General features: G+C 40.2%; 1 protein-coding gene across 5 annotated transcripts in view; it reads right to left on the bottom strand.

Moving 5' to 3' along the window:
- DIAPH3 (diaphanous related formin 3) overlaps positions 1–20731 on the bottom strand; it is a 504744-nt gene extending 484013 nt beyond the window's left edge. For 3 of the 5 annotated variants that reach the window (XM_053898954.1, XM_053898948.1, XM_053898961.1), the window contains exon 1: positions 20424–20730. In XM_053898954.1, the coding sequence (XP_053754929.1) occupies positions 20424–20600 (177 nt within the window). In that variant the 5' untranslated portion in view covers positions 20601–20730. Of the gene's footprint in view, positions 1–20423 lie in introns of all 5 variants that reach the window. The other 2 variants (XM_053898946.1, XM_053898962.1) reach the window with 1 other exon arrangement.
- Between the last annotated feature and the right edge of the window lie 6215 nt (positions 20732–26946).

Genomic DNA, 26946 nt, shown 5'->3' with positions numbered 1-26946 from the left:
ATTGTTACCTGGCCCTCTCTCCTAGAGGACACATCACAGGGGCAGGGCACCTAACCTTTTTTTTTATTCTAACAGAACTCCAATGTTCTTTTTCCTTCAATAAATTCCTTCAACATGGAGGTAAAATTAAAGGGAAACCAGAATGGCTAATTCTAGTAAAAGAGCTTTAATACCTATTTTAAGATGTTTTCTTCAGCTGTTCAAGTTCTTGTCACCTCTACTACCAGCTCAAAACCTCCTCTGCAGCGGGTCCAGGAGCAAACAATTCAAATACCTGAACCTCTCTACAAGTAGATTTAGTCCTAGGACACCAGAATTCAAGACCTTTTTCATCATCTGGAGAAGGCTAGAAAGTATTTCAAATATTCACTGTAGGAAGAGTAAAAATGGTCCCAGAGCTTCCAGAATTACCTTGAAGCTTATTCAAACTACTGGGCTATTTCTGAGCATGATTCAGTCTCCTAGAGGTCTTGTCCAAGACACAAATGTAGAGTGAATATTCCTGGAGCTAATACACCACCTTGCAAGGAGGATTTTGTTTTACATTCTGGTATCACCACAAGGAAATTAAATTTGGTTGAACCTTTTTAGAGAACAATTTGGTGACACAAACCCTATGTTCACATTACTTAAACTAGAATTACTAGGTTTTATTGCTAAATTAATTACATCTAGAATCTAGAGTTAGGAAATAAAACCAGAGGTTTATACACACTTACCTACAGAGTTTATCTTAAATAGCTAAAATCATAATCAACCTAAAACTTCCCAGAATCTGGGAAAGACTAAATAACTAGAGTCCTGCCATACGGACTATAATGACATGTGAAAATGCTTACAATACAATGTTACATGAAAAACAAAAGTCGCATTTAAAATGGCCTATCTGTGGGGCACCTGGGTGACTTAGTTGGTTGAGCACCTGACTCTTGGTTTCAGTTCAGGTCAAGATCTCACGGTTCGTGGGTTCAAGCTCCCCAACAGGCTCCACACTAACAGCACAGAGCCTGCTTTGGATTCTCTCTCCCTTTGACCCTCCCTGCTCTCACTCTAAATAGATAGATAGATAGATAGATAGATAGATAGATAGATAAAAACAGAATTGCATGTGATATAATTCCATTAACATTCTTATAGAAAAATATAAGTCAGGAACCATTTTTATTTTAATATAACCGGATTGTGGGGTTTGGAGCAATTTTCCCCCCCACATTTTCCTGTATTTTCCCAGTTGTCTAGAATAGGCTTATTTATTTTATGATGAGAAAAGCTTTTTACTGTAGTATGGACAGTACTTTTCACACCAAGCAGAAAATATAGGTAAGTTCCTTTTCAAATAATAATGTAGTAAAAAAAGAAAATCTAAAAAATCTAATGCCATAAACACAGACTTTGTTAGGCTAGGAGTTTTTTTATGCATATTTTCAAATATGTCAGAATACATTAAGGGCATTATTCATTTGTTTTGTAATTCACATATATGAATTAACCAATTTCAAAAAGCTCCTTGGTCTCGTGAATTATTGATGTTGTCACCTGCTAGAGACTTAATTCCAAGAAAAATATACGAATCACTACATCACAAGCACAAATCCTTTTGACACAAATTCAATTTCTGTGGCAATAATATATTGACTTAGCTTTATTTTTCTATTTTATGACACTTATTAATGGCAGAGATAAAAGAAATCTATCATTTTTCTTTATTGTAAATGTAAATGATCTCATGCTATGTTGAGAATGTTAAGGTAAATACCACTCACCTGATAACTTTTTAATGCAAATGCGGACAGGATACCAAAATAAAATAGAACTTAAGATTTTAAGTGAAACCTAATCTCATACGCCTAACTTTCCTACCGCACAATTAGACTGCCAACATGTGCAAGACATTACGTGGAACATAAAGAGGACTCGGTCCCTGGCTTTAGAAGCTTAAAGCCAAAAAAAGCAGCAAGACGATAACCACAATACAAGACACTGAGAGAGGTGTTCAGTGGTGACTGGAAGGAAAGGCAGCCTGTACTTGGTAATTATACAAGCGTAAATACATGCTATTAACATGCAAACATAGGCATGTTCAGAGACTAAGGTCAAATAAATCTTCAGCCATGATTCAGGTAAAACTTGTAACGCAAAAAATTACTTTTCTTTCAGCATAACGGATTCCTAAGGCTTTCATTCAACAAATGCTTATTAAACATTATTGTGTTCTTGGCAAGAGGGTACACTAGTTAACAAGGATTCCTGTCCTAAAGGAACTTTCCTTCTATTGAGGAAGAGAGAGTAATAACAATAAGTAAGTTACAGAAGGTGTTAAAAGGTAACACTTGTTAGGCTAACATGAAAAGCCGTGCAAGGCGGGAGGGAGGGTTTGCAGGTTGGGGGAGCCAGGGCTTGCATAGGCCTGAGAAAGTGGCGTTGGAGCGGAGCTGAAAGTGGACTAAGGAGATAGCGATGTGGACCCGGAGGAAAGAATTCAGAGAAAAAGAGCAGCCCTCTAGAAGGAGCACATCTAGAGTGCTCAAGCAACACGGAACCAGCATAGCTACAGCCTCTGACTCATATACTGCCTTGCGTTATCCAGGCAGAAGCTAACAGCCAGGATTCTAGAAGCAAACTCACCTGGATTGTAATCCAGCTCGGATACTGATCAGCTGTGTGACCCTGGGCGCTTCAACTCCCTAAGCCTCGGTTTCCTTATCTGTACCAGGAGAATAGGAAGCATCTGTCCTTCTAGGCTTGTTAAGAGCCTTCACTGAAAGGCTACATCAAGTACACAATGCGCTATACCTGGTGGTGAGGAGCCTTTAATAAATGTTAGTCCCCTTCCTTCCCACTAACACCCCACCAGCGTCATCTTGGTTTAGGTCTCCATCATTCCAACTCAAGGCCACATCCAATAGTCTCCTCCCTCTGGGCCCTGAAATCATCCTCTAATCCACTTAAATCCATTTATAACTGACATAAATGTGTGTGTGTCCCCTCCCCAAACTGGGCACGGGCTCCTGAGTGCAGGGATTTTTTATCACGGTCATTTCACCAGCAGGTCTATTTGCCGGTGTTGGTCATACTGGGCCATTCACTTTTCAGTTGCGGAGGCCTCTCACGTGTTGTCATTTCTCTTTGGGGCTGAGAACTCAAGCAGTGGCAGCTTCCCAATGTCATGTCCAGAGCCAGCATGTTGCCTGGGCCTCAGGACACTAACAGCTAGATGGGATGAATGAGATGTGAGGTCAGCAGCCACACCGAGTAGGTATGGCACAGATAAACCTATAGTAAAGGTGGGTCACCCTTCATTATCATCAGGAAACAACAAGCCCACACCTCTCTCCATCCAAAGCTCTTTTGTTTACAATTCCTTTGGGTCAATGATCATTGTTTGCAGTTTGTGTTCATGTCTTTCATTTTCTTTCTTTTTTTTTTTTTTTTTTTTTAACATGGAGGGACCTTTTTCCTCTCATCTTTGAACCTCTAGACCTAGTACAGGAAACATTTTAGGTCAGTTATTTTCAACCCTACTAAAAAAGACAATCACCTGAAGAGAATCACCTCAAGCGTTTTTGTTTTCTTTTCCTGAGTGATATTCCAAACCAACTGAATCAGAATACCCAAAGGCAGGGCCTGTGGTAAGTAGCTGTAAAGCTCCCCCAGGTGACTTTAATGTGCAACCAGGGTTAAAAACCACTAACTTGGGCAAACTCTTCTGAGCTCAGTCTTCCGGTGCCAAGACTATCATCAAGGAGTCTCCAAAGACACACAGGTGTAGATACGGTAGATACTTGTGGGTTTCTCTGCCTCATGCACAGCATCCCTTCTCTATGTCGCAGGAGTAGACATTGTTCTTTGTGAGCCGGCCCTGACCACAGATGTGAGCAGAGCTCAACACTTAAATCCAGGCAGAGCCAATCAAATCCTCACTCTATGAGAAAACTGGATTGGGGATTCAGACGTGAGAATGAGGATCTGTCCCTGCATGAGCCAAGAGCATGTATACCTGGAATTGTGAGGCTCTGAGCCTGGCTGTGTGGAGACCAAAGCAGCAGAAGTCGTGCCCTGCAGAGATACAACATGGAACAAATGCCTAGTGAGAAGCAAACTAAAGCTGTATGACTCCAGGAAAGAGAGAATGAGAGAAGCTGCCAGCTTTCAGTCCTAGGGTTCAAATCCTTGTGAGGACCAGCTACACTTACAGTGCTTCACCCAAGAATATACCCCTCTGTATCTTTACAACTGCCCTTTCCAATTCCAAGCTAGACATTGCATGGGGTTCTGTTTCATCAAGCCAAAAAAAAAAAAAAAAAAAAAGCTTTAACTGAGAAACCAGGACTCCCTAAGAACCCCATATAATACAGCCCACCCCATCATTACTACCACCACTGATTGAGCACTCTTCAAAATTATCAATACACCCTCAGGGGTTGTAATTATGGGGATAATTAGCCACTATCCCCATCTTGGAGATCAGAAAATTAGGAGTTACAGAAGTGATTTGCCAGAGTGAAATGTGGCCGGGCTGGAAATGGAACCTTGGTCACGATGACTCCAAAACCCAGACTCGTTCCCCATCCCTTTTCTCAGTGCCCACCCCCCCGCAACAACAGGACAGCTGCTGGTATCAGCTCGAGGGAGGAGGGCTTGACGTGGAAATGAAGCAGTTTCTGAAGCACAGATATTTAAAAAAGAAATGTGAACGAGAAAAATGAGCATAATTCCAAGTGGATGATTATTAAGTGTTATAACACCAACAACAAAATGCTATCTTAAAAGTTCAAGTGGATGACGGGGCTCCTGAGTGGCTCGGTCAGTTGGGCGTCGGACTTCAGCTCCACATCGGGCTCTGTGCTGACAGCTCAGAGCCTGGAGCCTGCTTCGGATTCTGTGTCTCCCTCTCTCTCTGCCCCTAACCCACTCGCATTCTGTCTCGGTCTCTCTCAAAAATAAACATAAAAAAAAAATTTTTTTTTAAAGTTCAGGTGAATGAGCTCTCAGGAGCTGAGAGCAAGGGATTGTAATTTCTGTAAACTGACTAACACGAACAAGAATGTCTATTTTGTGACGGAGTTTCCCCCTTTAGGTCCTAAAGTTGCTCTCTGAAGTGTATAATAGAGATTGAGTGAATAGGGGTTTTTTTTATTATTATTATTTCTAACACGTAGAATTTAAGCTGTAGGATGTACTACAAGCATTATAAACCATGCCCTCCCAATTCAGACTAAAACATAAACCACAAAAAATATCCACATCAAAAAAAAAAAAACAAAAAACAAAAAACAGATCCACATCAAAAATTACAGGGTAATAGCTAATCAAAGAAAATTAAGGTTTTTTTAATGTTTGTTTGAGAGAGAAAGAGTGAGCAGGGGAAGGGGAAAGAGAGAGAGAGAGAGAGAGAGAGAGACAGAGACAGAGACAGAGACAGAGAGAGAGAATCTCAAGCAGACTTCCCACTCAGTGTAGAGTCTGATGGGGTTGGGGGGGAGCTCGATCCCACGAACCACTAGATCATGACCTGAGCCAATCTCAAGAGGTAGATGCTTTACTGACTGAGTCACCCAGGTGCCCCAAAATATTAGTTTTTTTAAATTACTGATGAAGTTTGAGCTCTTTATAATAACTACATCACCACTAAGTTTTCTTGCGTTAATTTGATTACTACTTTTTGTACTATTCTCTAAATTGTTTTGTCAATGAACATGAGTCCAAAGGATGATTTTCATATTGCAAAGTTAACTTCTGAAAAACAAAAAAAGAGCACATTCCCAACTGTTACATGCAGTCCTAGTGTTATTCATAAAAGGTAGGTCATTTTACATTTCTTTTAGAAATATTAACCAAGCTGAATCTAGTTAGCATCTAAGCTAACCAGACAATATGCTACACCTGGCACAGAAAGAACTATAAAACACGGCACCTGCCCTGAAGGAGGATACAATCCAGTAGGCTGTAGAGAAAAAAATAAATAAATAAAGAGCCTGAGTCACTTATTTCCCCTTTCTGGTAATTCAGAAAATAATTTCACAAAAGCAACTGTCCTACAAGGGCTACATATACTAAAATACACAGGTTCCTCATCTTAATGCTTTTCTTTGCACTTATCCAAAGGCATCTAGAAAGGTAAATCCTTGAATGGTACAGAGCAGCCCAATACAGCACCAAAATTTGCACTGTGTCATATCACCACATAGTGAAATTCCAGCACATAGCATTCTGTGTCACAAGTTAGATTTTGAACACACCAATTTCTGCAGGCAAGACACAAGCTCAAGCAACTACAGCCTAAACTGCCCTTGGCAATCTTCCAGCAATGCCAAAATTCAACACCCTCTACCAAGAGCCCAAGGATATTTGTAAAGAACTTCTAAAAGTACATCATTTCATGACAATAACCCCATAATTCAAGCACACCAATAAAACAAGTCAACAAGGATTATGGGGAAGTCCTCAGTTGATAGCCAGAGCCATGAGAAGGCACCCAATGATCCTAACAACTTAGTGCAAATTATCAAGGACTGCAGATCTTACAAAGGTGTGAAGGTAACCCTCCCCTATTTTTCTCTTCTGTTTGAAATATAATTGACATGTAACGTGTCAATGTAAGGTGTACGAAGTGTTGATTTCATACACTTAAATATTGCAATGATTACTGCCGTGGCGTTAGCTAATACCTCTATCACAGCACCTAATTGTCACTTATTTTTTGTACTGAAAACATTTAAGATGCAGTCTCTTAGCAATTTGGGGGTATATAATACAGTATTGTTGACTATAATCACTAAACGGTGCATTAAAGATCTAGAACTTACGTTTTACTTGGAAATTTGTAGTCTTTAACCTCTCCCCAATTCCCCCACCCTTCCCAATTCCTGGCCCCTGGTAACCACCATTCTGCTTTCTGTTTGTACAAGTTTGGCTTTTTTAGAGGCTACATTGTAAGTGTTATCATAGACTATCTGTCTTTCTCTTTCCAGCTTATCTCCCTAAGCATAATGTCATCAAAGTCCATCCATGCTGTCACAAAAAGTAGGATTTCCTTCTTTCTCATGGCTGAAAAATATTCCAGTGTGTGTGCATACATATACTGCATCTTCTTTTATCCATTCATTTGTTGACACTTAGATTGTTTCCATATCTTGGCTATCGTGAATAATGCTACCATAAACGTGGGAGTGAAGATATCTCTTTGAGATCTTGATTTCATTTCCTTTGGATATATATCCTGTGGGACTGCTGAATTATATAGTCCTATTTACAATTTGTTGAGGAGGCTCCACAATGTTTTCCATTGTGGCGGCTCCAATTTACAGTGACCACAACAGGGCACAAGGGTTCCCTCTACATCCTCACCAACACTTGTTATCTCGTCTTCTTGATGACAACCATTCTATCAGGTGTGACCTCACACCTGTTTCTGTCATTGCTGATGTTGTTTTGCTCATAAACCTTTCACTAATGGTGGCATCAGAGGCTATGAAAGTACATCGTCTTTGCAGAATGAGATGTGCATGTTATCCAACAGGAATAACTCGTCACATCACTGTAGGCAGTCTGACTTATAGGAGAAGACACTGAAGACCACAGGCAGACCCTTTAAAATGAATGTAGGTCAAAGTTTGTCATTGGCCACTAGTTTACACATGGCTAGTTAATTCAAATTAAACCAAATTAAAAAGTCAGCTCATAGAGCTAGTGACTAGCAAACTGGACATAGCAGAACAGAATATTTATATCATCAAAGAAAGTTCTGAAAAACACTGATCTAAGTAGTAGTAAAAGCTAAAGAAATGGACAAGATCATGCTGAAAGGAGGTATAAACTGGAAGATGATGATCTGAGACAGTACTTGAGAACACTAATTTAAAAGGGTGCAAAGGGGACACCTGGGTGGCTCAGTGGGTTAAGCATCCAACTCTTGATTTAGGCTTAGGTCATGATCTCACAGTTCATGGGATTGAGCCCCACACTGGGCTCTGCACTGAGAGTGGAGCCTACTTGGGACTCTCTCTCTCCCTATCTCTCTGCCCCTCGCCTGATTGTGCGCTTGCTCTCCCGCGCTCTCTCTCAAAAATAAACATTAAAAAAAATGAAAATAAAAGGGTGCAAGGAGTGATGAGCAAAGATCAGAAGAGACAGATAATCAGCATTATCAGTGCTAATAGTGTGAAGAAGATGAAATTTGAAAAATCAGCCACCAAGTTGGCAATTGTCGATCTGCCAAAGCAATTTTAGTGGAATGAACAGAAGCAAAGGCAAGGTTGAGAAACCAATGGGAGGTGGCTTCCTTCCTCAATGAGCGCTCTCCACCCTTTGCCAATGCCATCATAATAGTAGAAAAAGGTAAGAGCTGTTTAGTACTTATGTGTTAACCCCCATTCTAACACACTGAATCATATCTAATATATAACATAGGTACCAATGTTCCCATTTTATAGATGAAGAAACAAACAGAGAAAAACACAGTAATTTTCCAAGGTCACACGGCTATCAAATACAGAGCCAGGATTCAAACTCAGGTGAATTTCAGAGCCTGAGTCCTTCAAGATTACACAAAATGGACTCCTCAATAACACTTCCCCCATTGGTTCACACTTCTCTTCATACCAGACTGAATATTAGCCTTTTAAAGTCAAGGAATAAATTGTAACTACCTGTGCCATACGGTATAAAGAACATTCAAATATTTACTGAACAAATGAAAAGAACTAATTGACAGAATTTGGCAACAAGGGAAGGAAGCAGAGCATCGATCGTATTCGGCAGGGGAAAAGAGGTCAAGGGAAAGTTGGAGAGGGAGGCTGTTTGGTTTTGCTTCTGCTTTTTCTTTTATAATGGAAGACGCTGGAACATTCTTAGAGAATGCAACCTCTAAGGAGTGAAACATACCTAACGGAACAGGACTGGGGCAAGAACGGTGGTAAAGGGATTAACCTTGAACAGGAACACAGACATTTCTTCTGTGGATATTGGAGGGGAGAGGAGGAAGAGTTGCAGATATAGAAGATTACAGGTGCAGACAGCAGGAAATTGAGCAAGTTCAAGCAAAATGTCCTTTATTTTCTCTCTGAAGAGGGTGTCAAGGTGAGTGCTAAGAGTCAGGGGTAACCATCTCTAAGATCTTTTAAGAGAACGCTGTGGAATGTTCCCGTGTGGATACAAGTGGGTATTTTACACACACACACAGAATATCATTAAAGGATACAAAAGAAAATAATAGAAGTCACCGTGGCCTCTGTACGGGAAAAAGCTGAATTGGTCGCCTGGGATGTAAGGAAGTCTCAGTGAATCTCACTCTGTAATCTTAAATTCATGGGCTTTTTAAGAAGTGCACACACTACTTTTTCAGTTTAAAAAAACTATTTACAACAAAAAAAGGATCAGGCCCATAGTGAAGGGAAAGAGAGTGATGATAATGGTTTAGCATAAAAATCAAGAGAAATGGAAAAGAAGGTAACCAAAGAGCTAGTTCAAAGCCAGGACTCTGGAGTTAGACTGTGTGTGCCGATATCCATCGCTCCCTATTCCCAGCTGTGGCACCTCAGGAAAGTCCCCAGAGCCCTCCTCCTGTGCCTCAGTTCCATCAGGTCCAACACAAGGGTGCTGAGAGTGCCCACTTCAAAGCAGTGAATTAGGATTAAGTGATTAAAATCGTGCCCAGCCCACTGTGAGAGCTGAATAAATGTAGCTATTGTGATGATGATGATTATTGAGCAGCTTTCAGGACCCAGCTAATCAACGGGGCCCAGAGACACTGAATGTTAGGGAATCAGTTCACAGAGCTGGGAAGGTTTCCACCCTGATGCAGCGGCCCAGTGAAGACACAGAGAGCCTGTCAGGTTGCTCTAGGCTTGGAGATCTGAGGCACAGAACAAGGAAGTCAGAGGCCTTATTATTTATTTACATTCTACCCTACCTCGGGTTTGAGGAGGCAAGGAATGTGAAGGCATCCTAGTTCAAAAGGAGGTCCAGGGTTACTTTTAAGGAGTGTGGCTACAGTGTGGAGCAAATGTCAGCGGGAAGCTGACAGAGAAAGAAAGAGAGGCAAGGTCATGGGGCTGGAGATCTAGATGAAACAGAAAGGGGGTGGGGGGGATATGTCCAGGACCCAAACCTCCTGGTGTGTTCCCCACCACAATTAAGGTCAAGTTGGGTCTCTGGACACAAAGCAGGTGTCCAACAGGAGCGTAGGGAAAAAGGGAGGTGAGAAGCTAAAAAGAATGGTCAAAATGCTGCTGATAACTGACATCCTGCCACATGTCCTTCAAAATGACCAGCCCTAGAGAATTCAGTCCTACAGATGAGATTCCCCTACTTTGGTATCTGAGAAAAAATCAAAAGAGTAAAACTCATAATAGCTGTCATGTATTAACTGCTAGGCACTGTGCCCAAACTACTGTAACACGCATTACCTCAAGCAATCCTTACAACAATCTGTAAGTGGACATACTGTCATCATCTAATCCATTTCACAGATAGGAAAACTGAGGCACAGAAGCTAATTAATTTGCCCAAGGATACACAGCCATATTTGAATCCAGTGAATCCATCCTGAGCCCTTTTTACCACCATAGGGCTCTAAAGCCACATTGCCAGGCCCCCAAAGGAGCCCAAATTGGCAGGCCCAGTTCTCCAATGACCCAGATTTGTTTCTGGTAACCTTTACCTGCCCTTGCCCACCACCACTGAAATCTTTTATAAAAAGAAATAGACATTTAGGGTATATCAATAACATTTCAATTTGAGTTAATCATGACTAGATTAATGAACCAGGTGGTGTAAGGTTACAAGAGTAGTTCTGCATAGATTTCCAATTAGCAAAGCATCACAAACCTACTGGAGTAAGCTCAAGCCTATGCCAAGCATTACAGAGAGGAAGAGTGACTTCCAAAAGCTCACAAACACATGCGTAAAGTAAATGAAAGCAGATTCAAGATAACATATCAATAACAGCAAAATAATACCCTCAGAAGAGAGGCTGACTGAAGTTAGAGCATGGTGCTAATTGGAGACCATCATCTTCTACGAAGAGATGAAACTGTCACATTGAATTTCTGATTTGCAGATTAAATGCATTCTGTTTTTCATGTTCATTTCTCAGACTGTCAAATTTTTCATTAGAAATGAATTATAATTGTCCTTATAAATTGCATTCTACCCAAGGATTTGATCCACAAAACAATTTAATACTACAGAACAGTCCATAATTAATGTCACCAATTCGTAAATCCTAGTTAAAAACTGAATGCTGCATAGTTTCATTTTATGATGCCCAAATAAACAACCCACCTCAGAAAAATGCAGCAATTACAGGATAAACTCCCACATCCTGGGAAGATACTTTATAATAAAATAAGCCTTATAAATGCACTATTATGGATCTTACAATTAGACTAACCCATGTATCTTACTAAGAGTTTCAAGAAATTCTACATCATAACTCCAAAAGAAGCATGTACTTTTCTTTTTTAACTTCCAGAATAACCTAGAATTAGCAATAATATCCTTGGAGAGTTGAACAGGTATTTAGCCATCTTTAACCCATGAAGGTCCCTCATGAAATAAACAAAAAGGCCTATAAGCCCTTTACCTCAAGAAAATAAAGAGCAAAGATTACAAGGAGATATTGATAGGAAGGGAGAAAACAGACATTTTAATAGGATTTATATAGTTTCATTTCTGAAGCTTATTGGAGAGTACATCATGTTCTATATACCTCTTTTGTATGATTTTATATATATATTATTATATGAATCTATATTGTATTGTAATATTGTATTGTATTGTAATATATTGTATTATTATATGACTACATATATATATTATTGAGAGTAAACATTTCCTTTGAAGTTAAAATATATATATATATGTGTATATATATATATATATATATATATATTTTTTTTTTTTTTTTTTTTTTTTTTTTACCCTCAGTAAATTATTTAGAAGTAAACTGTTTTGGGGCACCTGGGTAGCTCAGTCAGTTAAGCATCCGACTTTGGCTCAGTCATGATCTCAGGGTTCATGAGTTGGAGCCTGCATCAGGCTTTTTGCTGACAGTAGGGATCCGGCTTTGGATCCTCTGTCCCCCTCTCTCTGCCCCTCTCCCGCTTGTATGCTCTCTGTCTCACACAGGCGCTCTCTCTCTCTCTCTCTCTCTCTCTGAAAAATAAACATTTAAAAAAAGAGAAGTAAACTGTTATGAAGCATATTGTAAACATCCTTCACAACTGATAAACATTTACTAGTTACTTCTAGCTCATCACTAGTGAAAAACTAAAGGTACAAAAACCTTGGCCTGGTTCAAGTACTCTAACTTCTTGACTTACGTCAGCTCTTGGATTCCTCAAGCCAAGGTCTACAGTTCTCTTCACAGACTCTCCAGGTCCATTAGACTTTTTAAATTTTGTATTCTTCCAAGATTATCTTAAACATTTGAAGTAAAAGAAGCATAATCTGGACAATCTGAATGGCCACTCAACGACCATGCTCCTTCCACCAGGCACTTCTGGTACCCACACTGCTATGTGCGTGTACTACCACAGGGCAATAGAAGAAGCCAAACAACATCAATCATGCTACATAGGTTTTCACAATCTCCCCTACATAGGAGGAATTAAGTTGTCCATAACTCCAAAATGACACTATTCAAGGAACCACATACTTAGAGCTATGGCAAGTTAAATTTCAAGAGAAAAACGAATATAGATGCTGGTGGGCTTGGGTCCGATTCTTTCTGCCCTGTTTCAACAGCTTCATACAACTTACTAGAAAATATGTACATATGGCTCTATTTTTTTTTTGATTTATGTATTTTTTTTATCATAAACAAGTTTATAAGAGTTCACCATTTCACTCGGAGCCTCAAGTTAAGATCTTGTGAAAGAGACAGTGATGTCAGACGACAGGTCTCTACTCAGTGTGGGGCTGAGTCTTTGGATTTATCACTGTACTTTGCTTCCTCAGCCTCTGGGATTCCATTTCCATCCAAGACTCTAGCAGGCAAAAAGGAAAACAGCAAGCCATACACATATCTTTCCACTATTAAATCCAACACTGATGACTTAATTTCAGCGAAACATCATCATCAATCACATTAAATTAATGTTGTTGTTCATTTGAATTTTATTGGTTTTATAGTTTTGTTTTTGGTTTTATATGTAAATCTGTTTGAGTTTTATAGTTGTAAAAGCGCCATAAGCATAAGGAGTTATATTTTTAGTTTTATATCTATACATATATAAGCAACATTATTTTTATTATCATTCAAGTCCACATTGGAGTAGCACAAGGATTTTTTTCTAAATTTGAGGTTGTTTCCTTTGTAGGTTTCTTTTCTAAGTTTCATCTGCATGCAGATGTCAGAGTTTCATGATCCGCATTTTACACATAAAACCATAACCCCCTCCCCTCCGAAAGCTTCAGCAATTTGCTCTGACCATTCAGCCATCACAATCAGAAGTCTGCATCAACCCGAATGGCACCTGGCATGCCGGGATAAGAACTGAGAATGGGACGACTCCGCCTCCACCACACTATGAGGAAAAAGCCTGACCCCGTTAGGAGTTTCCAGCATAGGAAAGTAATTCAAATATCCAGCGTAATATCCCCAACGCCCTACGATCTAGAAAAAGATTGTACTACTGCTAGTACTGCTAACGATGACAGCAGCAACAATCCTATAAACGGCAAATATTTGCGTAGCAGTTACATTGAGCCAGGTACTATTCTAGGTCCATCAGGCAGTAACCTTTAATCCTCCCAACAATCCCATTTTGCACCTGAGGCGACGGAGGCATAGAGAGAAGTAACTTGCCCAAGTAATGCATCATACAGCTAGGATCCAAACTCTAAAAGCGGTCCGGGTCCCTGCTCATAAATGCTATTCACGGTGCCTTTTCTATAAAAAGCTGTACAAAAGGATAGCAGTGGATCTTTTTGAAGAATCAAATCTATGACAAGCATTTCCGAACAGTTTTCATTAATTAGCTAGTAACTGAAATATTCCAGCACCAAAACTTAACTTATTGAAACTCTCAAATCCTCCCCTAAGTTAATAACGATTATTTGATTTGCTATTTGAGAAAATTACTCCCGACGGGAAGGTATTTCAATGCCACCCTGCTGCTACTTCGAGAAAAGTTACCTTTGTAGATCCTGTTCAAAGAAAGCTCATGCTTTGATCCTTAATATCCCATGAAGTAAAAGGTTACGCTTAATCTATATTTTATAGACCTAAAAGTCAAATTAGTTTCTGGGATAAACAAGCAGAGTGTGACAGTAAGCATATTCTGTGGCGTTCACGACATGCCTAGCTTGGAGGATACTATGTGCTGAGTTAAAGACAATTACATTCGGATAATACATAGCAGTTTTGTCTTGTATTATTCTGCAAGCATAAACAAGTTATACACATGTTAATTTACATTCTATATAAAAAGCCAATTTTAAATCCAATTTATAAGGCAATAAATATATAAAGATTCTAGGACACAGCAATAAAGTTATGCCATAAAGTAGAGTTAATTCACGACAACAATAATAAAAGCATGACAAATTTTAGCATTCTACCAACTGCACAAAGGTGTTTCAGGTAACATCTGTTCAGAAGCAATTGCTACAAGACAGACTAGATGAGATGCAAGGTTTCACAGTGTAATAAATGTATGTCAGTTTGCTTGCTTCGTAATTAAAGACATGAGTCTTTGAAAAAAAGCAATTAAGCCTTGCTCTAAATCTGAGACAATTATCCCTACTCCCACCCCTTTTTACCCACAAAAAAAAAAAAAAAAAAAAAAGATCCAGAGTGATCCAGAAGTAATAACTACCATATATCATCTATTTTCAGCAGCTAAACATACTCCCAAAAGCCACTTTATATATTTTGGTAGCTTTTGATAAATTATATATTAACCAACAGAGAAAACTTCTTTTCCTCTGTCAGGAAAAAAACAAAAGTCTGGGACAATTCAGGCAATTTACTTAAAAGACTGGCCTGAAGAAAATAAATGATCTTACCTTATGAAGGTTTCAGTGTCAGATGGGTTAGCTGGAATTTTGACATAACACTCAAGTGCCCAAATAAGAACACTGCCTCCGATTCTTGACAATTTAACTCTAATACAACTGAAAGTATCACTTTAGCTGAGGACACAATGAAGAAATAAATTCAAAAGGCACACAAAAATAATTCCACATTTTTCTCAGCTTTCTAGCAACTTCGAAAATGAGGCAGCAGAACAAGTTGGAATCAAGTTCTAGCTGCTGTTCCAGAGGACCAAACTGTTATCTTACATCCCCCCAAATCATGGTCCAAAAGAAAATGTTACCAAAAGGAAGACATTTAGGTCAATCTGACAGTTCTCCTAAAATACACATGGATGAACTGGTAAACCAAACCTTTTAACATGGTCACCCTCATAACTACACCTGTTGTGTTCATTTCCTGTGGCTGCCAAAACAAATTCCTACAAACTTAATGGCTCAGAACAAAAATGTATTCTCTCAGTGCTGGAAGCCTGAAGTCAGAAATCAGTTTCACTGGGCTCCAACCAAGGTGTTAGCAGTACCGCTCTCCCTCGGAAGCTCTAGAGGAAACCAGTTCTTTTCTTCTTCTGGTTTCTTAGGGCTGACAGCATTCGCTGGCTTGTGGCTGCACCACTAACCTCTGCCTTTGAGTCACATCACATTCTCCTCTTCTGTAGTCAAATTTCCGCCTGCCTCCCTCTTACAAGGACACCTATGTTTGTTTGCATGTAGGGCCCAGCCCGGTAATCCAGAGTAATCTCCCCATTTTAAAACCCTTAATTTAAAAATCTTTTTGTTGCAATGTCAGGCAACATTCACAGGTTTCAGGGATTAAGACCTGGTTATCTTCTGGGGGGGGGGGGGGGGGGGTTATTTTTCAGCCTGCCACAGCTGCCTCCAAATGAACCCAAAGCCAAGAGGTGGCCATGCACTAATCCCATCATGCCTACTCCAATTTCAGTTCCACTCAAGTTCCCAGTACAACAAATAATAGTTCTTCCACTGGATTCCTCCTGCCACCTCACAACCTGCCCGTGATCAGGAAATCACTAATTCTGTACTCATTAAAGGTATTACTATTTTTAATGGCTCTTGAGTGAGACAAGTAGTAAAGGTTAAAATTCCCAACAGCACAGAAGAGCAATACAGGACAGTGACTAAGAATGTAGGAGACAGCTTGCCAAGGTTCAAATCCTGTCCTCAGCAACAGGCAGTTGTGTGACCTAAGGCAATTCAACCTCTGCATTTTGCTTTTTCCATCCAGCAAACAAGACTAATAATACCACACACCTCATAGGGTTGTTGTAAGGGTTAAAGGAGTTGATATACATATATATGGTGCATATATATGTATATATATATACACACACACGTATGGTACCTAGAACAGAGCTTCGTTCATTTATTAAAGTAATTGTTATTAGTAATGATGTCCAAAATGGTAGACACATATATATTACTGAACAGGGTGAAATATCTCTCACAACCAAAATTGAAGGTACAGTAATGACATAATTAAACAATAATGAACAATCTGTTCAATGGAAAGTATAAGATTAGATGCAAGATTTACACCAAAGTCTGTAACAACTCTTAAAGGATATTCCTAATTAAAAAGAAGAGTCACTCTGCCAACTGGGACCACCAAACATACAGGCCTCCTATCAAAACATTGACCCACGGCTTCTCCAGAAGCCACACATCCTGCTCTCAACACAGATATGGGGGCCACCACCTTGTGCACTGTGTGTTCGTAAGAGTAGGACTGAAGCGCCCAGCGTCAAGTAGGGCAACTGTTTTGTTCTGTTCTACAAGGGAAACAGGACTCAGGCTCAGGTACTATGAGTGTGACCTCCGGCAGGACAAAATTTCATGATCCTACTGAACTCCATCTACCTTCACAAAGCCTTCATCCAGGTACCTGCCTTGGCCTGCCAATCTCCTATGGTTTCATCCTGTCCCCAGTTACTAGCCTCAGCATCTCAATACTCACTGCTTACCATATTTTCTACTGAAATCAAGTTGGTTAGTTCACAAGCAGCCCCAAAGTAGTGGATTTCTTGTGTGGCCAAACTGTCCTACACTCACAACAGATGAATTTCTGTTTACACAGATCTATGGGGAGAAATTCTATACTACAAACTTTTATACACAAGGCAACAGTACCTTGACACTCGCGACTAAACACACAGTAGAAAACAAGGACTGGTCTGCTTTACCAGGGCTTAAAGTAAACCAAGATTTCAGTGGGCCCCAGAGCTCATGCCTTCCAACCCAAGAACAGAGCAAGTGGCCAATTTACCACTCAGTTCTACTACCAGCTTGCAGCTTTGTGGAATGTGCCAAACACCTACATTATCGCTTTTCCTGTCGTATCACCAAACTCTGTTGCTTGTTCCAGTCAAAAGCAGCTGCCCCCAGCAACTCAAGCAAAAGCCAAGAAGTGCCTTGACATCTAGTAGTACAGCAAACTGAACTACAGAACAGTCACTTGTAGAGGCATTGCTAAGATCTCATGAGGAAGGATGGTCTCCATCCTCAAAACAAGAGTTACTAGGGTGAGACTGAGAACAGGTGTGAAATAGGTTGACTGGGAAGAGCTACTCAGAAGGCAGCCTTCAGCCTGGCATACTGAGACACAGGCCAGGAACAGAGTTAGGGTTGTTAAAGCCCCCTCCCAAATCAGTGGCACTCTGAGAAAAGCATCGCCCATAATGCCTCTTGGAAGATAGGCTAAGATAAAGCAATGAGCTTACAAGCATGGGAAGAGAGAGTAGTAAGCCATCAGGTGCAATCAATGTAGATAGTCCAAAAAGTGCACATAACAGAACTATCAAATAAAGAATAAAAAGAGTCACATAGCAAATGACTTTGATCAACACGGCGGTTAGAAGCGCTAGTCCTCACACAGCCAAAAATTCATGTATAACTTGTGACTCCCGAAAAACTTAACTACCAATAGCCTTCTGTTGACTGGAAGCCTTACTGATAACCAATTAAGGCATATTTCGTATGTTATATTATATACTGTATTCCTAAACAAAGCTAGAGAAAAGAAAATGTTATTAAGAAAATAGTAAGAAAAAACAGATTTACTGTACTGTACTGTAATAAATCCATGCATTAAGTTGACCTGTGCAGTTTAAACCCATGTTGTTCAACAGGCAACTGTAATTGCTAAACTTAAATATTCCAAGCAAGTTAAATTAAATATCCAAGCAAGTTAAATATTCCAAGCAAGTTATCTCTGATAACAGAATTAGTGAAATGGAAAATATAGCTAAAGAAACTATAAGTATCTAAATTAGTTTCAGGGATTACAAACAGTCCAAATTACCTCTAAATTAATTATGAAGACATGATTCAAATCAGACTCCTATCTAAAAACAAACACTGGGTGCATCTGGGTGGCTCAGCACAGAGGCTGCTTTGGATCCTCTGTCCCCCTCTCACTCATGTGCTCTCTCTCCCTCTCAAAAATAAATAAACATTAGGGCGCCTGGGTGGCTCAGTCGGTTAAGCATCCGACTTCGGCTCAGGTCATGATCTTGCGGTATGTGAGTTCAAGCCCCGCGTCGGGCTCTGTGCTGACAGCTCAGAGCCTGGAGCCTGTTTCGGATTCTGTGTCTCCCTCTCTCTCTGACCCTCCCCCATTCATGCTCTCTCTCTATCTCAAAAATAAATAAACGTTAAAAATAAATAAACATTAAAAAAAATAAAAAATAAAAACAAACACTGTATTTTTAGATATGTTTATTAACTTTAAAGCTTCAAAGTATTGTTTTTAGAGGTCTTTTCATCTTTACAATAACCCTTTTAGCATACTTAAGAGTGGCACCTGGGTGGCTCAGTCAGTTAAGGGTCTGACTTTGGCTCAGGTCATGATCTCATTGTATTTGAGTTCGAGCTGCGAGCTGCGTGGACAGCTTGGAGCCTACTTCAGATTTTGTGTCTCCTCCTCTTTCTCCTCCCCGCTCACGCTCTGTCTCTCTCTCAAAAATAAATAAAAATTTAAAAAATATAAAAACAACATACTTAAGAAATGAAAAACTAGAGCTAGAGAAGAGCTAGAATCCAAATCATGTAGATACATCCTTCAATGAAACTAAACCTAAATATTAATTATTTCACTTCTGTTTTCATAACCTCCTTGCTGGAAGTCACCGAAAATCCAAAATACCTCATGTATTCTGGAGCATAGAAGAAACAAAATGGAATGGCATCATTAACCCAAACAAAAGACTCTAAAAGGAAGAAAAGTCATTGCCCCAGGATTCTTCTCATATTGGCTAGAATCCTGCCTCGCCAATTTAACTCCATCCTATTTGTTCCTCAACTCTACCAACAAAACAATCAACAACATAGTTGACCCTCCTGCAAATTCTGCCAGTCCTATGGCCCTCTTGCTACTTAATTTAGAAAAATTAATCCATGTTGTCCCTCATTTTCAGTATTCTGATACATCTCATAGCTCTGCTCCCAGTTTTATTCAACCATTACTTTTAATTGTTAGCAACTCACTCCTGCTCCACAAATGTCTATTCCCTTAAGGTATGTATCCTGACTTAAATTCCTAACGAGATTTATTTGTTCACAGAAGGCACATGCTGTGTTGTATAACTGTGCCTAAAACTGAAAAAGTTATATTCCATAACTCCATATTCCTAATTAAATGGAGGGGTCAAATATTAAATTCTCAATTGTTAGATTTATCCCAAATCTATTAACCTTCTGTGATTTATTTACACACATTTTTACAAAGCAGTCATCACTGCCTATTCTTTCACTAGTGGACACCAACAAAAAGATTCACAAACCGCTGATCATGACATCTCCCTTGGGTGTTAAAGTGAGTAAGAGAAGCAACCAGAATAGCGAGTTTCTTTCCAATATAAACAAAACATTCCTTAGCAGTGACTACATAGCCCGCCAAGTTTTAAAACCTGTTGTTTCTCCTTGGAAAATTACAGCAGAAAAAGAAATACTACCCCCTAAAAGTTCACTTTGCTATGTCTCATACCCTCGGAAGCCAGAAGGGTGGGGAGAAGTTCGACTCAAAAAAATGCAAGGTTCACCTAGGTGACGTCAATACATTCACATTTGAACTGCTTTTCATGTCAGCCAGAACAAATGTGGGGCAACACAGTGACCAGTGAGTGTATTTGGCAGTGGGTCCAAACAGAACTGGACCCTGTCGTCGTAAATCTATTAGGAGACTGGAAGCTCTAGCAATCTAGAACAAAATGTAGCCCCCGACCCATTCCCGTTTACACCGTGGACCCACCCACCCACTCGGCTGTCAGCCAAGTCAGAGTTTCATGAAATTGAAGGATCCTGGGACCTGAGCCGCAGCCCTTCGGCCCTGCAGGAGCTGCCCCACCAAAACTCCAGGCGAAACTTACAAACTTGGGGCGTTTCTCTCCAGGTTCCTCCGCGCCGCTGGGCGGAGGGTGCTGAGGGCCCTTCCGGCCCGGCATCTTGCTTTCCCGGCAGCTACGGAGCGAGGCTGAGGAGGGGTAGGGGGCCCCGGCGGCCGAGCCCTGCTTCGGGTGGTGCAGCCGAGGCCGGTGCCGATCCATCTTTCTGCGCAGCTCTCGGGGACGGAAAGAAGGCGGCTGAAATGCAAGCCACAAGCCGTGAGCGCGGGAATCTGCGGCGGATTAGCCTTCCCGGTTCCGCCGCCAGCCGTGCCGGCCCAGCTCAGCCCAACTGCTGCTGCCGGGGCCGCAGCCAACACATCCGAAAACTCCCGCCACGGCTGACGGCTCGGGACCCGCCAATCACGCGCCGCTTCGTCAAAGACATTCCCGGGATCCGCCTTTTCCGGGCAGAGCGAAACATGATTGGCTGTGCCGCCCGTTCATTTCGCCACTCAACCGTGGCAGCTACCTTAAGGGCAAGGGCGGGATTAGGTCGCGAAAGCGCGGAAAACCTATTAGGAAGTTACCTGTCCGGGTTTATTTGGAATTTGGAGAACCGGCTCCTGCTAAGCTGAAAGGCAAGCGAGACCCTCTGCACCACCATTCGAGCAGCGTTGGAATGTGAAATCATCTGCCAACCCTCTCTTGCCCCACTCGGGACGCCCTGGTGCGATGGCCACTGGGAAAAGTAGTTCTAGGATCTGCCCTTGAAAGGCAGGTGAGAACAACAGCAATCAGAACGCTCCATGAGTATGTTGTCTGGATGTACCGAGCTCCTGCTGAGTACCCAAGTGCTGAGAGCCCTATCTGGAGGGGTAAAAGAGCCCACTAAAAATCAGAAAGGTCTAGGCCACGTCCTTAAGGAGCTCACATCTGTGCTTCACAAACCCTTACACAAATAACAAAATAATATAAATGTATAGCAGTTGTTTTAAAGGTTCATTGAGAGCAAAGAGGGGGAATATTAAATCTGAAGGAGCAGAGCTGGAAAGGCTTAAGTAAGAGTCCATGGATTTTCACTAGGCAGGCAAGAGTGGCAAGACATCAGATGTGAGGCATTCAGAGCTGGAAGCAAGGCCAAGAGCACTCAAGAGCATAGAGCCGAAAACTTCAAGAGCCTGCAGTGAAGGGCCAGTGAAGGGCCTTGAGCTGAAACCATGCGAGAGTTTGCTATGTATGCCGAAGGGCAAGCCTCGAGGTTAAAGGAGTTTTCCCACACATCACTGTGTTTTTCCCCCTTTTAAAGTCATCTTTTCCTTCGAACTCTTGCCTTAAGTTATCCAACTTCTGACTACAGAGAGGTGGTGTGGGCCAAGACTGGTAAACATGCAGTACTGATTTGGGGACAAGAAACAAGTAACTGGGAAGATTGGCACAGAGGTTCAGAAGAGGGACCTTACTTGCAAGTAAGCTCTCAGGCTATAGTCATTGGGTTTTGTTTTGTTTTTTAATGTCTATTTGTTTTTACTCTACCAGACTTTCTGTGCCAGTCTCCATCTTCAAAGAGCACCTAATCTTTAGGGGGAAATCCAGGAGAACAGCAGGGTCCGGAGAACTGAAGTAATTCGTGAGGTCTTAATGGCCACTAGACCCAGGTGCAGGTTTTGTCCCTGTCATTTACGAGCTATCTGATGTAGATGACATTAAACTTTCTTTCTTTGCCTTCCCATCTGCAAAAGGGGATAATAATAATAATAATAATAATAATAATAATAATAGCTAACAGGCTTAAATGAGATAGAAATGTCTGTGAAAGCGTCTCCCACCAAAGACCACCAGGAGAAAGACCTGTAGTTGAACAAGTGGAGTTGTTCAGAGATACCTATGTGATAAGGGCACTCTGCCTTGAAGAGAGACAAAACAAGACCCAAAACCACTTTCAATTTTATCTATGCACAAACAACACCAAGGTCAAGTGCCCTTATCTGATTTTGGTGTTCTGTGGGATTGTTTATGTCCATAAGGGAACAACATGGCTTAGCTGTGAGTGTCAGGCTAGCTTTTAAAAACATTGAGCCCTTGCTGTGTCAGACTAGTTACCTGATGTGAAGGACTGCTCTTTTCTTTCTCAAGTCCTTGGCATGTAGAAGAGTACTATGTATAAATAAACAGAAGTTATTATAATTAATTTTCAGGTTTCACATAGATCACTCTGGAATTTTTCTCAGAAATCAATTGCAACTGCAATGTCTCTGTGAAAATGCTTTTCTCTACGTTTTACATTTTTAAAAATACAGTTTTAACTTGTTTATTACTTAAACTTCACAGTAGCATGCACTGCTTCCCATTCTGACACCCCCACAAGAAGATGATACATCCCACTGAGCAACAGTTTTGGACACGCTCCTTGTGCCAGGCTCGGTGCACAGGGCTGGGACTAAATTTATGGAGACAATAGGCAGGACTCCAGAAGCTTGGAATCCAAAAATGTGTGTCTTTCCTTTATCGTTTCTGCTCAGTCTCAAATCCAGACAATTACTAATGCAATTGTTGTGAGGATTCACTCTTCATGACTATCTAAGAGAGAAAGGTGTGAAAAGTTGAGGGAAGGGATGGATCATTCTCAGTCTATTTTTTTTTTTAATGGCAATTGTATGAGGTACCGTTTTACCCTTATCAGATTGGTAAATAGTACAGAGTCTCTTGGCACCAAGTTTTGGCCAAAATTTATGGATTCCTACAAAGATGACAAGAGTGCAAAACTGGTACAGCCACTTTGGACAGCAACTTGGTGACACCTAGTAAACGTGAACTGAACGTCCATGTATCTGTGACCCTGCACTTCCTCGTCTACATGGGTCCCTGCAGAAGCCCAAAGATGCCCATACAAAGATACTTCTTGAACACTATTTAACCATCCTGCAGTCATGGAAAGAATAAAACACACAGAGGTTTATTATACGGTAGAATCCTATATTGTATCAAATAACTAGATCTACCTGTAGATATAGCTCAATAATAAAGAGAAAAATCAAGTGGCAAATACATACATATAAAGATATATGTATATGTATACATAGTGTGTGTGTGTGTGTGTGTGTGTGTGTGTGTGTGTGTGTAAAAACACAAGGGAAATATGCCCCAAAACCACCTACTTCCAGAGAGGAATGAAAGAAGAGATGAGGAATTAAAGCTGAAAGTTTATAGCTGAAGTATCTGTAATGTTTTATTTATTTAAAAGGAAAGATCAGAAGTAAATCTAGCAAAATATTAACAAGTATTTAATCTCAGCAATGGGTATATTTCTGCCTATTTTACTATTTTCTATAATTTTTTTGTTTATCAGAAATGTTTCATGGGGTGCCTGAGTGGCCCAGTTGGTTAAGCAGCCAACTTCAGCTCAGGTCATGATCTCATGATTCATGAGTTCAAGCCCCACATCAGGATTTCTGTAGCCAGCACAGAGCCTGCTTTGAATTCTCTGTCTCCCTCTCTCTCTCTGCCCCTCTCTCTCTCTCTCCCTCACAAAACTAAAAAATAAATAAAATGTTCCATATCAAGTTTTTAACAAAACATAGGAACTTTGGGGATAGCTCCCTTAACTCTTTCTATTCCTCCAAAATTATCTTAATTTATTGGCATTGAGACCACTCTGAGCTATTAAGTTGCATGTAAGGAAAAGTGAAATAATTAATTTCCTTTTAGGATGACTTTAACTTTTTTTTTTTAAAGTGAGAGAGAGGATGACAACCCCCTTTTTAAAAAAATTTTTTTAATGTTTATTCATTTTTGAGAGAAAGAGGGACAGAGACAGAATGAGAGTTGGGGAAGGGCATAGAGAGAGGGAGACGCAAAATCCTAAGCAGGTTCCAGGCTCTGAGCTGTCAGCACAGAGCCCAACACAGGGCTCAAACCCACACACTGTGAGATCATGACCTGAGGTGAAGTCGGACACTTAACCGACCAAGCCACCAGGTGCCCTAAACATTTTTTTTTTATTAATAATAAAATCTGTTCCCTTCCCTCCACTTGCCTTCCACTTTCTTTCATTCTCTCTTATCTCATGCATTTTCCCTCTCTCCCTTAAAGTAATACAGAGGCAGAGAGCCAAGAAACAACAACAAAAGAAAACACCCTATTTCCTTCTTTCAACAAAATTTTTCTACAATTTTGTAGTTCTACCAAAGCTCTACAAAAAAATTACAAATTCAGCTCTTTGTTGTTCATGCTTTCCAAGCGGTCAGTGGATTAAGACAAGAAGCATAATCACAAGCCTAATTCAAAGCCAATTTATGTAACTTTACTACTGTCTATTGCTTTACCACCTGACTCAGTTGGGATATACCTCATTATACGAAAGTTCCCTAGCACTTTGTACTTAATCGCAGGGTGTTAGAATCATTATCTGGCCATTAGCACTGACTTTGCACCTTCATTTCAAATTCATGAGCAAAGTATACTACTGCTGCTTGCCCAGCTGGTTTTGAGGCCTGGCTACTTCTGCATTCTCCACATGCTTGTTGGTCTTAGTTTAAACTGCTGCTGTTTTATAATATAATGTAAGATGGAGAGAAAGCAAATCATATGCACAGAATGCTAACTGATATGCAAATCATATGCACAGAATGCTAATCATATAATGTACATATGTACACCAGGGTTTCTCAAGTTCAGCCCTATTGACATTTAAAGTTTGATAATTCTTTGTTATGGGAGGGTGAGGGGAGGCCATCCTGTGCATCCTAGGATGTTGAGCAGCATTCCTTATTTCAGCCACTAGATGGCGCCAAAATTTCCCAAGACAGCCAAATATCCCTGAAGGGCTGAGTAATATTCCATAGTATGGATATACCACCTTTTGTTTAGATATTCATCAGTTGGTGGACATTTGGGTTGTTTCTTTTGGCTATTATAAATAATGCTTCTATAAATATTCATTTACACAGTTTTATGTGGACATAAGTATTCATTTCTCTTGGATATATGCTTAGAAGAGGAATTGCAGGGTCATATGGTAACTCTATGTCTGAAGAGCTGCCAGATTTACCAAAGCGGCTGCACCATTTTACGTTCCCACTAGTAGAGCATGAGGTCTCCAATTTCACCATATCATCACCAACATTTTTCTAACCTGGCTTTTTTAATCCAGCCACGTTAGTGGCTGTCAAGTAGTATCTCACTGTGGTTTTGATCTGCCAGCTACTTTTTGTAGATAAAATGCTGTTGGAATATGGCTATGCCCATTCTCTTACCTATTGTCCAAAGCTGCCTTTCCTGTACAACTGTAGACCAGAGTAGTTGTGACAGAGAGCATCTTGCCTGCAAAACTTAAACTGTTTACTGTCTGGTCCTTTACAGAAAATTGTCTTCTGACCCCTGCTAAATGATTTCCACCCCTTGGTATATCACAATTAATTATATTCAGTTATTTCTTGTTGTCCGATGAGAGTAGTATGCTAGTAAGAAGCAAATACTACTTTTGGACAAATGTTCAAAATAGAGTGAAATACTTCCCTTTGCCATGGTACATACCTACACAGGCTTTAACACCTTTAACAAAATCTGTTTAACAAGGTCAACAAGATCTTGCCACCATAACGAATCACTGTGGAGAACAGAGTCGATTTAAGGTAGGGATGAAAAGCAAAATGCTTAAATGGATATGTGATTCTTCTTAAAACACAGTTGAGCAATTTGTGCTCTGATAAGTTTTCTCTAGGGTCTTATGCTGGAAGTTCAGATAGAAATTCTTCATAGGGAATATAATTAGTATAACACAGTTTAATGTCATGCTTAATAGTTTCCTAGAATGTTTTGATTAGAAAATTAATCTGCCCATGTTTGTAGATGATAGAGCTGTGTAAAGGAGAACAGGAATATTCCTATTAATGTGAGACACTTAACTAAGGTTCAGTTGAAAGTGTTAGATGTCACTACTGGATCACACTCCCAATGTTTGAAATAAATAGCAAAAAAAGGAATTAAGTAATTACTAAGACTCTTGTAAGATTACAGTTTAATTCCCTCATACTAAAGCACAATTACTAAAGCCCAAATATAATTTGTTGAGTCAGTTGGATAATAATTTGTCTGACAATAGCAAATAGCAATGATGTCACTCAAAGCTAAAAATGCATGTAACAGAAGGTAGAAGAATTCTATGGTGCTCAATAGAGATCCTCAAATTTTCTTTTTCCTTCATCTGTGTCTCTATCTCATCATCATATATGTTCTTCCTTTTTTATCCTCAGGTGAATTTCTGTGTTCCAGACATTTGATAAAATCAAATTACAGAAAACCTGTCTTTATTGAGGTCTGTCCTGAAGACATCCATTTTGTGCATTGTTTTCTCTGCGTTCTAATTCTTTAGCTGAACCCATCTTGACACAATAGACTAAAAACTGTTTTCTCATTTTGCTGTAAGGAACGCATTGACATTTCTATCCAATCATGGAAGGGTGGGTAATTAGCTGCAACAGTTAGCAAAGTTAGCATCCTTACCTATTTGCTGATGGTGTCTTAAATATCTGGTTTCCTGGGAAGCCAAGCTCTGCCCATACACGAT

The sequence above is a fragment of the Panthera pardus genome, unplaced genomic scaffold (genome assembly GCF_024362965.1).
Source record: "Panthera pardus isolate Hobbes unplaced genomic scaffold, ASM2436296v1 HiC_scaffold_1, whole genome shotgun sequence".
Lineage (NCBI taxonomy): Eukaryota > Metazoa > Chordata > Mammalia > Carnivora > Felidae > Panthera > Panthera pardus.
Note: the sequence above shows the minus strand (reverse complement) of the source record. Positions and strands in the feature narration are given on the sequence as shown.